General features: G+C 41.3%; 3 protein-coding genes across 3 annotated transcripts in view; 2 read left to right on the top strand and 1 right to left on the bottom strand.

Moving 5' to 3' along the window:
• LOC306818931 (NLR family CARD domain-containing protein 3-like) overlaps positions 1–14,977 on the top strand; it is a 324,740-nt gene that overhangs the window by 22,779 nt on the left and 286,984 nt on the right. The window lies entirely within an intron of this gene.
• The window catches only part of LOC306818930 (uncharacterized protein), a 358,920-nt gene that overhangs the window by 86,503 nt on the left and 257,440 nt on the right, over positions 1–14,977 (top strand). The gene's annotated exons all lie outside the window — the stretch shown is intronic.
• Positions 223–14,977, bottom strand: part of LOC306818929 (uncharacterized protein) — a 182,585-nt gene continuing 167,830 nt past the window's right edge. The window contains exons 16-20 of the mRNA XM_079336664.1: positions 8,067–8,240; positions 5,830–6,003; positions 5,106–5,279; positions 2,856–3,029; positions 223–2,082 (exon numbers count right to left, since the gene is read on the bottom strand). Of these exons, the coding sequence (XP_079192790.1) occupies positions 2,076–2,082; positions 2,856–3,029; positions 5,106–5,279; positions 5,830–6,003; positions 8,067–8,240 (703 nt within the window). The 3' untranslated portion in view covers positions 223–2,075. The remainder of the gene's footprint in view (positions 2,083–2,855; positions 3,030–5,105; positions 5,280–5,829; positions 6,004–8,066; positions 8,241–14,977) is intronic.

The following is a 14,977-nucleotide window of genomic DNA, read 5'->3' as shown; positions in this document are numbered from 1 at the left end:
CTTTGACAATTCAGGTCGGAGTCGGTTCTACTGTGCAATTGGGTCGCGTCCTGAGTGTCCAACGGCCTCCCGGAGAGCTCTGAGATTTATCCAAAAGTATTTCTGTTGATGAACGATCGCTAACTTCCTGCTAACTGAAATGGCCAATTCAGTTAGTTCAGATAACGAGATCGTTTAAGAGTCAATGGTGGGAAAAGGAAGAATTCCAAAAATGTCCAAAAATGATGAAAAACGATTTAATTAAAAATGCGCGTGCACGAGCCTTAACGGGAGTTTCTCAAGGCTTAAAGGTGCCGCTGGTTATATTGAAAACTTGAAGCAGAAACGTTGGTTAATAAAATACAAAAATTGGAAAAAACAAAGTTGAAAAGTTAGCGCGCTAAAAGTTAAAGGTTCCGTCTTGACGAACGGAGTAACAAAGGTTAAAATCCAAAGAGTGTGGAGAGAACAAGAAAAGCAGGAGTTGGTCGCACGCCAACTTTGAAAGAAATCAGATTGTTAACGACCTGCTTGATGACGTAGACGCTTGAACGGGGGATTATCTATAATTTCAGATAATCTAATTATTGAGAATAACTAACCATGTGAGGTACTTAAAGTACCTTACCTCAAAACAAGGCCTCTCCTCTTACTCTTCTTTTTTTAACCAGCAAACATTTCCAAACACTGAAAAGACTCTTTGCTTCAAGATTTCGTCAAATACGCCACCATTTAAACAGTTTGATGACAGAGACTGAAAAAGTCTTTGACAATAATCTCATACAAGTTTTCATAGCTGCCTATAGAGGGGACTCTGGGATTCAAATCATTTGCAGGTTGTATAGAGGGCTACAAGAGGAAAACAGAGAACATACCACCTACATCAAACACAAACGGGAAAAGGAAACTAACTTCCACATCTGTGAAGAAGCTTTTGGGAAAATACTGTGAGTTTGAGTGGAAGATCACAAGCTCCATCTCATGGAGAACATTGGGTTGGAAGAGTCTGATTAGATACTTTATTAAAGCTGTTCAGAAATCTCATGACACAGACTCTATCTCACTTCTCTTCAGTGCTATCTCCTGGCTCCTGGGCCCAACCCCACGTAGTTCTAGACCGGCCATGTTAAGGATGGTCCCAAAGCTCTTATACTGAAAGAAGGAGAGAGGAGGGAGATCTGAGGAGAGAGCTGACTTTACCCAAGTCTTTTTACTGACAGACAATATCTCTGTGCATCTCTGCTGGGAGGGACTAAGACACAAGTGGAGGACACTTGGATGCAATGAAGGGAACTGAGATGTACCCATAGACTCTTCTAGCTGCTGGAGGAATTGTGGCTCACAGGAAGCAAATCACTAACACCTGTTCTGTCCTAAAAAAACACAGCTTCTGCTTTGAGATCCACAGAGAACCAACAGATGTCTTTAAAGTCAGATGTTACCCAGGAATGGGACCAAGTCTTCCTTGCTAACCTGCATTCATCCACTAAACCAAACACTCATTTGGAAGCCTGAGCATTGCTGGCAGAAAGGCCATAACAAAGAAATGTTCCTCCACCAGTGGAAGACTGCTACCATGTAGTTCATGGAATCTATTCAATGACACAGATCACTTGTTCTCTGAAGCTTCACAAAAACTCATTTGAGGATCTCTGGATAAAATGAAAATCCTATATCTCCCCTAAACTCCCATCTTTTCTTTCAACTGCTTTTCCTTTAGTTATGAACCCCTGTATACTTTGTTTTTGTCTTTGTTTTTCTTTTCAGTGGGAGATCACCTCATCTCTTACATCGGATTTATTTTGTTCTGTGTTAAAGCACAAAAACATAAAAGGAGGAATCACTCTATTGTTTAAGCACAAATGACTGTACTGTACAAATGTCTCTGAATATGTGTGATTACAAATACAATTAAAAAAAGAAATATGACTGAAAGGAAGTGTGAGCTGATTCCTCTGTCAGTCCCTGATGGATGAAGCTCTCCTCAGCTTGCAGAGCTTCTCCACACACAAGATGGTGGAGGTTCCTCCTCTGTGGATCATCAGCTGCTCCTCTCTGCTCCACCAGAGTCCTGATCACTCACATTATCACAGAGATCACCATCTAATGAGAGAAGAAGAGAGATGACAGAAATCATTTTCATCAGCTGGGAGTCATCAGATTCCCCCACGGCGCTGTAACTAAGCTCCGCCCCCACTCCACCTTTGGACTTTAACACTGAACGGTTTCATGTTGGTGTCTGAGTGTGAGTTTACACTGAGTTATGAGAGCTTCACGTCCACACACACTCAGACACACACAGCGTCGTTCTGTCCTACCAGCTCTGACAGCCGACTGTTCTCCTCTCCACTTTAAAGAGTCAGAGCAACACATTCAGTTCAGAGAAGAAACAGGACTTATTATAGTCAGGTCAAAGGTCAACTAACCATGGGAGGAAAATAGAAGAAGGCGTAGTTTGGACATGAATCCTCTCTGATGTTTCTTTGTTTCTGTCAGTTGTCCTTCCTGCATTTGTTCCTGCAGCTGTGTAACTTTAGTCTTTGAGCCTGTTTCTCTTCAACTTCTTCATATGATTCATATCGTTTGTTCACAGTCTGTTAGATATTGTGATAGGTTATATGAAGATAGCTCCGCCCCTTTTATGAAACTCTGGGTTTACTTCTCAGGTTGATCACCAGCTTCATGTGACTGTTCAGCACCATCTCTTCTGTCAGGGTTAGTGAAGCCAGATCACAGAAAACAAACCCTGAGTATGTTGAACTCTCTTTGTAGTAGAGAACCAAGAATAGGATTTCTCCAACAACAAACAACAAGAATGTAAATATATGTATGAGCTGATATGTGGAGGCTTTACTAAAGAACACTGAGAGACTGACCTCAGAGTCTTCAGTCCATAGTTTGGATTCTTCTGAAGATCACGCAGCAGCGTCACTCCTGAATCCTGCAGCTTGTTGTCACTCAGGTTCAGCTCTCTGAGATGGGAGGGGTTGGACTTCAGAGCTGAGGCCAGAGAAGAACAGCTGATCTCTGACAAACTGCAGCTCCACAATCTGAATAAAGAATAAAAGAAGTAAATGTAGATGACAGTGAGCTCTATACATGAATGTGTGATGTTGTCCACATGAACACACTGATGTGATCATCATCTGTTCATTCACACATTGAAGGACTTCATAGTGATTCATTCATGTTTTTGTACTTCCTGATCATTCTTAGATTGAAACGTACAATATGTTGAATTTTATTAGAATCTTTACATTTAAATATCTGAATTCATTTCAAATGGACTAAACCCATGTTAAAATAACAGTCAACAATGAAGTCTTGAAGCATTGTGATGCTAAAGTGTTTGTTCAGCATGCTGGTAACTGTAAGAGTGGACTGAATCTATTTGATATTAATATGAGGCTGTGATAGAGCTGTCACCTTTCTCTCCTCCTTTCTTCTCTGAGGGAGAAACTCTTCATCCTTACATTTGGACTTTAGGAGCTCTCTTAAGGACTGACATGCTTTGTGAATAACCTTGATCTTTACCAGGATCTAGTCTTTAATCTAAGTAGAAATGTAGCTGCAGCGTGTTCCAGCTCCAGCTGTCTGCCACTGTGGCTGAAACTTCTCTTCTCCCTTCTGTTGTCCTCGTGCCCTGCTGTCACTCTCCACTCTTCTCAGGACTTTTTTCATTTCAATCTTGATTTGAACCCGTCTGTTGTCGGGATCTGATGCTTTTAAAGCCTTGAACCAAAAGTCTTTTTCATGACAGAAAGCCTGGGCTAAAATCTGTGTGCCAGTGCACAATTCAAGTGTAGCGAGCGCTCACAGGAGTGACAGCAGTGAAGCTGTCGGGTACGTTGACAACACGTCCAACTTATTAAAGCAGTCAAAAAGATAGCACGCCAACGTGAACATCACTGCAAGCAGGAACAAAGAGAGTGTGGAGCAAAGCCAAGTCTCCTTTGCATTTAAACAGCCTCTTGATAATAATTCTGAACGGGCCAAAGACATAACAAACACCACTGCTGTTTTTATTACAGTGGATTACATGCAGAATGGGACTTTGTGTTTTTACAGCTTCTTATATTGACAGAGGGAAATATGAATAGTTGTGAGATGAAACTGTCCCAGCTTTATTTTGTGCTCTAAAAAGTGCTGACTTCATGAACAGAAAGGTGTCAGTGTTTGTCTCTGTCATTTAAAACACATCTTTTTATATATACTATAGGCTATATGGATGATTTTATTTCATTCATTTCTTTTATTGATTGGAGACTCTTTTGGTTATTAGTATATTTGATTTGATGTTATTTTTGAATGTTTCATTTAAAATGTCATGAAAAAGAAACCTGAGCAGGTGAAGTCTGAACTGTCCATGCTGAACTTAAGACAATGTGTAAAAGGGAAGTTGTAAATGTTCCTGATAAAGAAAAAGAAAGTGTTGCATCAGGTCCCTTACTGGACCCAAAATGTACCCAACACAATCTTCAGAACTGAGAACCGTACCCAACCCAGATGTTTGTGTAGCGTTACAGCCCGAGTAGAGACACAGCTGATAGTAAAATCATTTCATCAAGTTCTCAACAAATCAAAATGTGAACCATGTTTGAACAGCATCCCCCCCTTTTTAAAAGAAGGAATAAGACGGGGGTCCTTCATGTTGTAGCTCACCTCTTTTTATGTCTGATTATTTGATGTTTCTGTAAAAGTCTGACAGAGTTGACTCAAATCTGGGACACAACTTTAACAGGTCCAAATGTTCCTAAAAACAACATTTTAAAGTGTAAATGACTACAATAGTATTTTACACCTTTAGTATCAGAAGGTTTTATAGTTTGAAGAGTTTGACTCTTTTATAAATAGTTTAAAGTTTTAAATTGTTTTCTGCCATCGGGCAGGTTTAGACATGAAACAAAGAAATCAGAACCAACATTTGGGATTTCAAATTAGTTTCATCATAAAAATCTTTTAAAGGAATTTTCAATAAAAAGAGAATAAGTTCATATGTAAGTTGTATTTTTAAGTTTGTTTGTCTGGGACATGATGTTTCCTAATTCTCAAGAATGGGTGAAATTCAAACACAGTCAACACAGTTTCTATTATATTCATATCTATATTACAGTCAGTGATCTGACCTCAGAGTCTCCAGTCTGCAGTTTGGACTCTGCAGATAATCACACAGCAGCTTCACTCCTGAATCCTGCAGCTTGTTCCAGCTCAGGTGCAGCTCTCTGAGATGGGAGGGGTTGGACTTCAGAGCTGAGGCCAGAGAAGAACAGCTGATCTCTGACAAACTGCAGTCATACAATCTGAATAAAGAATAAAAGAAGAATAAAAATAATGTGTAATCCAGTCACATGTGTTCAGCTTGTGATGAGTATCTCAACATCACTTTGTCCTGATGAATCAAGTTTTCTCTAAATGATTCGAGGATCATTTCTGATTGTGTATTCACTAAATCTAAATCCTCCAAATGTCAGCTCAACATTCATCCAGCTGTTCATGTGCACAGATGAAGAACAGGCTGCTGATCTCAGTCAGCTCTGTGATGTTACTACATTTATCAAATCACACATTATTCAATCACAAGTCTTCATGATTTCACTTCTTAACAGAACCAGAGGAAACCAGAGGCTTCATGTGCACCTTGTTCAACTTTACTTCACAGAGTCACAAAAACATTTTCACATCAAATCTCTAAATTATTCAGAAACTTCAAAATAAGAAATCTCCTAAATCATTAAATATCCAGAGATTTAAATTCAGACAAATACTGAAAATATATAAATCCTGAAATGTGCAACAATGGAGGACGTGGATTGAAATGATTCAAATGAATGACACAGTCAGTGATCTGACCCCAGAGTCTCCAGTCTACAGTTTGGACTCTGCAGATAATCACACAGCAGCTTCACTCCTGAATCCTGAAGCTCGTTGTCACTCAGGTTCAGCTCTCTGAGATGGGAGGGGTTGGACTTCAGAGCTGAGGCCAGAGAAGAACAGCTGATCTCTGACAAACTGCAGCGCCTCAATCTGAATAAAGAATAAAAGAAGTAAATGTAGATGACAGTGAGCTTTATACATGAATGTGTGATGTTGTCCACATGAACACACTGATGTGATCATCATCTGTTCATTCACACATTGAAGGACTTCATAGTGATTCATTCATGTTTTTGTACTTCCTGATCAGTCTTAGATTGAAACGTACAATATGTTGAATTTTATTTGAATCTTTACATTTAAACATCTGAATTCATTTCAAATGGACTAAACCCATGTTAAAATAACAGTCAACAATGAAGTCTTGAAGCATTGTGATGCTAAAGTGTTTGTTCAGCATGCTGGTAACTGTAAGAGTGGACTGAATCTATTTGATATTAATATGAGGCTGTGATAGAGCTGTCACCTTTCTCTCCTCCTTTCTTCTCTGAGGGAGAAACTCTTCATCCTTACATTTGGACTTTAGGAGCTCTCTTAAGGACTGACGTGCTTTGTGAATAACCTTGATCTTTACCAGGATCTAGTCTTTAATCTAAGTAGAAATGTAGCTGCAGCGTGTTCCAGCTCCAGCTGTCTGCCACTGTGGCTGAAACTTCTCTTCTCCCTTCTGTTGTCCTCGTGCCCTGCTGTCACTCTCCACTCTTCTCAGGACTTTTTTTATTTCAATCTTGATTTGAACCCATCTGTTGTCGGGATCTGATGCTTTTAAAGCCTTGAACCAAAAGTCTTTTTCATGACAGAAAGCCTGGGCTAAAATCTGTGTGCCAGTGCACAATTCAAGTGTAGCGAGCGCTCACAGGAGTGACAGCAGTGAAGCTGTCGGGTACGTTGACAACACGTCCAACTTATCAAAGCAGTTAAAAAGAAAGCACGCCAACGTGAACATCACTGCAAGCAGGAACAAAGAGAGTGTGGAGCAAAGCCAAGTGTCCTTTGCATTTAAACACCCTCTTGATAATAATTCTGAACGGGCCAAAGACATAACAAACACCACTGCTGTTTTTATTACAGTGGATTACATGCAGAATGGGACTTTGTGTTTTTACAGCTTCTTATATTGACAGAGGGAAATATGAATAGTTGTGAGATGAAACTGTCCCAGCTTTATTTTGTGCTCTAAAAAGTGCTGACTTCATAAACAGAAAGGTGTCAGTGTTTGTCTCTGTCATTTAAAACACATATTTTTATATATACTATAGGCTATATGGATGATTTTATTTCATTCATTTCTTTTATTGATTGGAGACTCTTTTGGTTATAAGTATATTTGATTTGATGTTATTTTTGAATGTTTCATTTAAAATGTCATGAAAAAGAAACCTGAGCAGGTGAAGTCTGAACTTAAGACAATGTGTAAAAGGGAAGTTGTAAATGTTCCTGATAAAGAAAAAGAAAGTGTTGCATCAGGTCCCTTACTGGACCCAAAATGTACCCAACCCAATCTTCAGAACTGAGAACCGTACCCAACCCAAATGTTTGTGTAGCGTTACAGCCCGAGTAGAGACACAGCTGATAGTAAAATCATTTCATCAAGCTCTCAACAAATCAAAATGTGAACCATGTTTGAACAGCATCCCCCCCTTTTTAAAAGCAGGAATAAGACGGGGGTCCTTGATGTTGTAGCTCACCTCTTTTTATGTCTGATTATTTGATGTTTCTGTAAAAGTCTGACAGAGTTGACTCAAATCTGGGACACAACTTTAACAGGTCCAAATGTTCCTAAAAACAACATTTTAAAGTGTCGATGACTATAATAGTATTTTACACCTTTAGTATCAGAAGGTTTTATAGTTTGAAGAGTTTGACTCTTTTTTAAATAGTTTAAAGTTTTTAATTGTTTTCTGCCATCGGGCAGGTTTAGACATGAAACAAAGAAATCAGAACCAACATTTGGGATTTCAAATTAGTTTCATCATAAAAATCTGTTAAAGGGATTTTCATTAAAAAAAGGAATAAGTTCATTTGTAAGTGGTATTTTTAAGTTTCTTTGTCTGGGACATGATGTTTCCCAATTCTCAAGAATGGGTGAAATTCAAACACAGTCAACACAGTTTCTATTATATTCATATCTATATTACAGTCAGTGATCTGACCTCAGAGTCTCCAGTCTGCAGTTTGGACTCTGCAGATAATCACACAGCAGCTTCACTCCTGAATCCTGCAGCTTGTTGTCACTCAGGTTCAGCTCTCTGAGATGGGAGCGGTTGGACTTCAGAGCTGAGGCCAGAGAAGAACAGCTGATCTCTGACAAACGGCAGCCCCTCAATCTGAATAAAGAATAACAGAAGTAAATGTAGATGACAGTGAGCTTTATACATGAATGTGTGATGTTGTCCACATGAACACACTGATGTGATCATCATCTGTTCATTCACACATTGAAGGACTTCATAGTGATTCATTCATGTTTTTGTACTTCCTGATCATTCTTAGATTGAAACGTACAATATGTTGAATTTTATTAGAATCTTTACATTTAAATTAGAGCTGCAGCTATCGAATATTTTAGTAATCGAGTATTCCATTGAATATCCGAATCGATTAATCGAATAATCATGCTTTTGCTTAATTAAGGTTTAACTCGTCTCGGGTTGTCCCTACAAACCTGCTTCTTTGCAGTTACCATGGTAATGCCTGCTTGTTACAACCAACCATGTTTTAATGGCTGAAATAACAAATAGTGTTTTGTGTAGCCTACACATCTGTTACATTTAATTGAGAAAGCATTATGTTCTGTTGAATCAATCACAGATTCAATCATTTTGTCAGATCAGGAAATTGAGAAAATTTGCTTGTGTGTATTCAGCGCGCTCACAGACTACAGAGACTACAGAGTAGTGATGTGTCGGCTCTAAGACTCGGCTCTTTGAAGTGAACGACAGGAGCCGGCTCGTCATTGGAAGCCAGATGGGAGCCGATTAGTTTTTCGTCTCGTCTTTTTTCTGTTAAAGCCGGATATCATTGGTGAAGATGTGCGGTTGCCGTGTCCTCACTGAGCAGGGGGAGGGGAGGGGTTATACACACAGCAGACTAACAGGAGAGAGAGACAGAGGTTGACACATCTGTTTTGTCCTCCTCGTATTTTTCTTTAAGTTTCGTTTCATTAAAACTGAAAGTAAACACAGTCGCGAGTCTCCCGACGTGACTGCAGGTTTTTTTTTTAGAACGGCATTTAAATGAATCGGAGCAATGATGTAACGCAGTTTTAAGAGGCAGCATCAATCAAGTTATTTGTTGCAGCAAGAAAGGCCGGGGATGATCAGGCAAAGAGGAGAGGAGAAATGTTTATTTTGAACTTGATTTTTTAGAGAGAGGATTTGATGCAGTGTTCCTTCATTTTGAGACATTGTCACCATTTAGTGTCTATGTGTTTAGGTGAGTGTATAAATAAAAGTGTGTTTATATCATAAACATTTGATATAATGCATATTTTTACAAAAAATCTGAAGAGCCACTTGGGAGCCGAAAGAGCCGGCTCTTTTTGGTGAGCCGAGCCAAAAGAGCCGGCTCTCTAAAAAGAGGTGGAATTCCCATCACTACTGCAGAGAGTAGTCTTTGTAGACAGTGACAGACAGTCTGTCATAGACGTATGTGTATGACAGAGACTGTGAGAGGACGTTGCTATCGTTATGTTAGCTGCAGACACGGAGAGAGTGAACGGAGAAAAGCCGACGGTTTGACCGGATCACGTGTTCCCGACTCGGTCGTATGGATCACGGATCAACTGTGTGCTGACTAAAAGTTAAAAGGGGCGCGCCGCGCTCGTGTGTGTGTGTGTGTGTGTGTGTGTGTGTTAGCGCTGAAATGTCTGTGTGTCAGAGAGAGGAGCAGGTAGCTGCAGCTACATTAAACATGTTTTATACTCATAGCAAAGTTTTGATGACGAAAAAAACAAACTTAGCAAAGCCTCGAGGCAGCGAAAATTCCTCAATGAATTTTTGTAATCAAGTTATTCGAGGAATCGTTTCAGCTCTAATTTAAATATCTGAATTCATTTCAAATGGACTAAACCCATGTTATATATCTTTTTATTGTTGAGTACTTACATTACATCAAATATTTCCAACAGTGATCAGAGTCAGAGAAATATTAGAGATGTAACTGGGCGTGTCTTGTCTTGGTGGCAGATTAGGGCTGGGAGATATATCCAGTTTTTAAGATATATGGATATATATTCAAACATGATATAAGACAATATCTTTAATATGGATATAGTTCATGTTGCATTAAAATATAGTTTTCCACGTCTTCTGTAGAGCTGACAGTTCAGCTATTTCTCATCTCTCTCTCTCTCTCTCTCTCTCTCTCTCTCTCTCTCTCTCTCTCTCTCTCTCTCTCTCTCTCATTCACAGACCGAATTAAAAACGGTATTTAGAGAGTGTAAAGATCACGTCTGGTTCCATCCTGCAATGAACAAGACAACCACGGAGATCGCCTCGCTCGACAGAGAACACACCGATGCTGCTCATCCTCTGGGAACCGCCGCCGCCATCACAACTCATCTGCACGGAAACAGACTGGAGACCAGTGTAAACACTGTCTAACAGAAATTCAGCCTCTGGCTTCTAGTGTTCAACTTCATTATTGACAAGTTGTGCACGAGTTTCAGACTGTGATCCAGCCTCTTCAGACCCCCCCCCCCCCCCCCCCCCCCCCCCCCACCACACACACACACACACACACACACACACACACACACAGGTCCATTCTCAGCTGTTTTACCAGTAACATCCAGTCATAACCATGCAGCTGAGTCAATTTTATAATCTGATACTGATCAACATTTACTCTGCTGGGAATAATCTGTATCAGCTGCACACTAACCTCAGAGTGTCCAGTCTACAGAGAGGACTCTTCAGTCCAGCAGACAGCAGCTTCACTCCTGAATCCTGCAGCTTGTTAATGCTCAGGTCCAGCTCTCTCAGACTAGAGGACTGGGAGCTGAGGACTGAGGACAGAGCTTCACAGCTTCTCTCTGAGAGGTTACAGCCACTCAGCCTGAAGAGGATTCAGAAGAACACAAATGAAAACAATTACAAACCATAGTTGTTATTTCTGAATAAAGAGAACTACATTTAACCTGGATAGTTATGTGAGCACGTACAGAGCTTTGTTTGAAGCTTTGATCACAGGCAGCAGCCTCAGAAGAGCCTCCTCTGAAGCAGAGTATTTCTTCAGGTCAAACACATCCAGATCTTTTTCTGATGACAGTAAGATGAAGACCAGAGCTGACCACTGAGCAGGAGACAGTTTATCTGTGGAGAGACGTCCTGGTCTCAGGGACTGTTGGATCTCCTCCACTAGAGAACGATCATTCAGTTCATTCAGACAGTGGAACAAATTGATGCTTTTCTCTGCAGACAGATCCTCACTGATCTTCTTCTTGATGTACTCGGCTGTTTTCTGATTGGTCTGTGAGCCACTTCCTGTGTGTGTCAGCAGACCTCGTAGGTGACTCTGATTGGTCTCTAGAGAAAGACCGAGGAGGAAGCGGAGGAACAAGTCCAGGTGTCCATGTGGACTCTCTAAGGCCTGGTCCACAGCGCCCTGGTATAAAAGTGTTGGGTCAGGTTTTTCGCTGAATACTTTAGACCACCAGGATGTTGTTTGTTTTTCTGACATCAGATTGACTCCAGAGTTGATGAAGGTCAGATGGACATGAAGAGCAGCCAGAAACTCCTGAACACTCAGATGGATGAAGCAGAACACCTTGTCCTGGTACAGTCCTCTCTCCTCTTTAAAGATCTGTGTGAACACTCCTGAGTACACTGAGGCTGCTCTGATATCGATGCCACACTCTGTCAGGTCTGACTCATAGAAGATCAGGTTTCCTTTCTGCAGCTGCTCAAAAGCCAGTTTTCCCAGAGACTTAATCATCTTCCTGCTCTCTGGACTCCAGTGTGGATCTGTCTCAGCTCCTCCGTCATACTTGATGTTCTTCAGTTTGGACTGAACCACCAGGAAGTGGATGTACATCTCAGTCAGGGTCTTGGGCAGCTCTCCTCTCTCTCTGGTCTTCAGCACATCGTCCAGAACTGTAGCAGTGATCCAGCAGAAGACCGGGATGTGGCACATGATGTGGAGGCTTCTGGATCTCTTGATGTGGGAGATGATCCTGCTGGCCTGCTTCTCATCTCTGAATCTCTTCCTGAAGTACTCATCCTTCTGTGGATCAGTGAACCCTCTGACCTCTGTCACCATGTCAACACACTCAGGAGGGATCTGATTGGCTGCTGCAGGTCGGGTGGTTATCCAGAGGCGAGCAGAGGGAAGCAGTTTCCCCCTGATGAGGTTTGTCAGCAGCACATCCACTGAGGTGGACTCTGTGACATCAGTCAGGGTCTGGTTGTTTTTAAAGTCCAGAGGAAGTCGACACTCATCCAGACCGTCAAAGATGAACACCACCTGGAAGTCTTCAAACTTGCAGATTCCTGCTTCTTTGGTTTCAGGAAAGAAGTGATGAACAAGTTCCACCAAGCTGAACTTTTTCTCTTTCAGCACATTCAGCTCTCTGAAAGTGAATGGAAATGTGAAGTGTATGTCCTGGTTGGCTTTGTCTTCAGCCCAGTCCAGAGTGAACTTCTGTGTTAAGACTGTTTTCCCGATGCCAGCCACTCCCTTTGTCATCACTCTTCTGATTGGTTCATCTCTTCCAGGTGATGCTTTAAAGATGTCTTCTTGTCTGATGGTCGTCTCTGGTCTGTCTGGTTTCCTGGATGCTGTTTCAATCTGTCTGACCTCGTGTTCCTCATTGACCTCTCCAGTCCCTCCCTCTGTGATGAAAAGCTCTGTGTAGATCTGCTTCAGAAGGGTTGGGTTTCCTGCTTTAGCGATTCCCTCAAACACACACTGGAACTTCTCCTTCAGGTTAGATTTCAGTTTACGCTGACACTCTGCAGTTACTGTTCCTGAATTAAGACAGAACTGAGATCAGTGAACAGATCCTGATATAGATCACATGACTATCAGAGTTTGAACTTTAAACCTCTTTGTCCTTTTTCTAAAATATGAAATCTGTTCAGATGTTCTTACTGCTCTGCAGACAGTCAGCCAGCTCCTCCTGCTTCATTCTCCTCAGGAAGTGGAAAGTGATCTTCAAAAATGCCTCTTTACAGCTTCTCTTCTGCTCTTCATCCTCACTCTGACTCTCTAAGAATTCTGGGTAATCTGGACTCAGAACCCTCTGGACTCTCTTCAGCTCGTTCTTCACAAAGGTGACGATGTTCTCCTCCAGCAGCTGGAACAGAAGGAGACACTGGATATTTCCTATAAAGTGGGAGAACTCAACATGTGGTTCATGTGTCAGTCTGAAAGTCAGCTGCTCTAAACACAACAATAGCTTAGCATTACATTCTTGTCATGGTACTTTAAGAAATAACACACCATAAAGATGGAGTCCAGGTCTGTTAGATCCTGCTGGTCCGATGGATCTCTGTGAACCTCGGAGCTCTCCTGTTGAACTCTGTGACAGGACATATTACACAAGAAAACAATGGGTCAATGAAGCTCTGAGCCAAGATATGAGTCTTTGAACCACAGAGTCAGAACCTTCACTGGATTTTTAATTCTTACCTTCCATCAGCACCACGTCCATCTTTAAAGTTAATAGGATGACCCATAGACTGGTCACTCTTCATGGACACACAGCTGGGTCCAGGAGAGTCTGGTCTCTGGTCCTGCATCCTGATACAAACAAACAGCTGCTTCATGAACAAAGATCATCTTTAATCAGATTGTTCCAGTTCAAACTAGCAGATGGATCATCAGTAATCAGGAGGCAGAGCTGAAGTTCTCCACAGTTCTGTTTCTATGAGAACAGTATCTCACTCAGAATACAGCCAACACTGTGTCTGTCCTCACATTCTTCAGACTGATGAAATCAAAGTTCACAGAAGATGACTCAAACAGAAACACAGCTCAGAAAGATGCCAGCAGGAACAATAAAGGTTAGAAGTCCAACCTGCATTTTCGGAGAGAAAGAACTCAGGCTAGCTACAGACACATGTTGATGAAGATACTACCAGTGTCCACCAGGGGGGGGGGCAGAAGGAAAACCTCAACATGATGATCCACAGGACAAAGACTTATAAGAGAATGATTACTGATCAAATGAATCCTCAATTTGGCCCACAACTGAGACTCAGAACGAAGAGTAAGATGACCATGAATATCATGAATACAGAGCTTACTGTAAGTCCACAAGCTGCCCTAAACTACTATCAGGATACAGAACTGATCCAGATCCAGGACCTGTCCTTAACAAGTTCAGGGACCTGAGCCTGGGACTCTCTTCTGGGACAAAGTTTTCAGACTGACACCACTTCAGAGGGGAATAATTGCTGCTTGCACCATCACAGTAGTTTTTATCTTGTGATGATGTTGATCAAGACAGCAGAGTCAGTCCAGTATCTGGATCCAACTGGGTTTGTAAAAACCACTCAGGAGCTTTGAAGATCTTTGTCTACAGACTTCATGATCCATCTGCTCACCAGAGTCCTGCCGAGATCACTGGACCAAATGTTCAGTATACCACCATGACGTCCTCCCTGATGGACTCAAGGGGCCTCAGCTGGACTCAGGTACCCTTCACTAAAACAAGGATCAAAGTATTAAACTATGTGGTCCAGGAGAAAGTGGAGTCAGATATCAGTTGTTGGGGCCAGCCAGACAAATAAAGAACCCGGGGCCTCTAGCCACTTTTGGGAACCTGACTAGAGTTATTTGGAAAGAATAGAAAGAGGCTTAAAGGACACCTACTCCCAGAAACCCCTGCAATACTTCACACCTACAGTCATGAAGTATTGGCACCCCTGGAATCTTTCCAGAAAATACACAATTTCTCACAGAAATGGTTGCAATTATAAATATATTTATTTCCATGATGTGCATTGGAAAAAGCCAAAAAAAGCAGAAGAAAAAAGCCAAAATGGACATCTAAAAAAAATGGGCAGGACAAAATTGTTGGCACTCTTTTCAAAGTGTGGGTAAAACATTTTACTTCAAG

This window comes from Symphodus melops (genome assembly GCF_947650265.1).
Source record: "Symphodus melops genome assembly, chromosome: 23".
NCBI classification, from domain to species: domain Eukaryota; kingdom Metazoa; phylum Chordata; class Actinopteri; order Labriformes; family Labridae; genus Symphodus; species Symphodus melops.
Note: the sequence above shows the minus strand (reverse complement) of the source record. Positions and strands in the feature narration are given on the sequence as shown.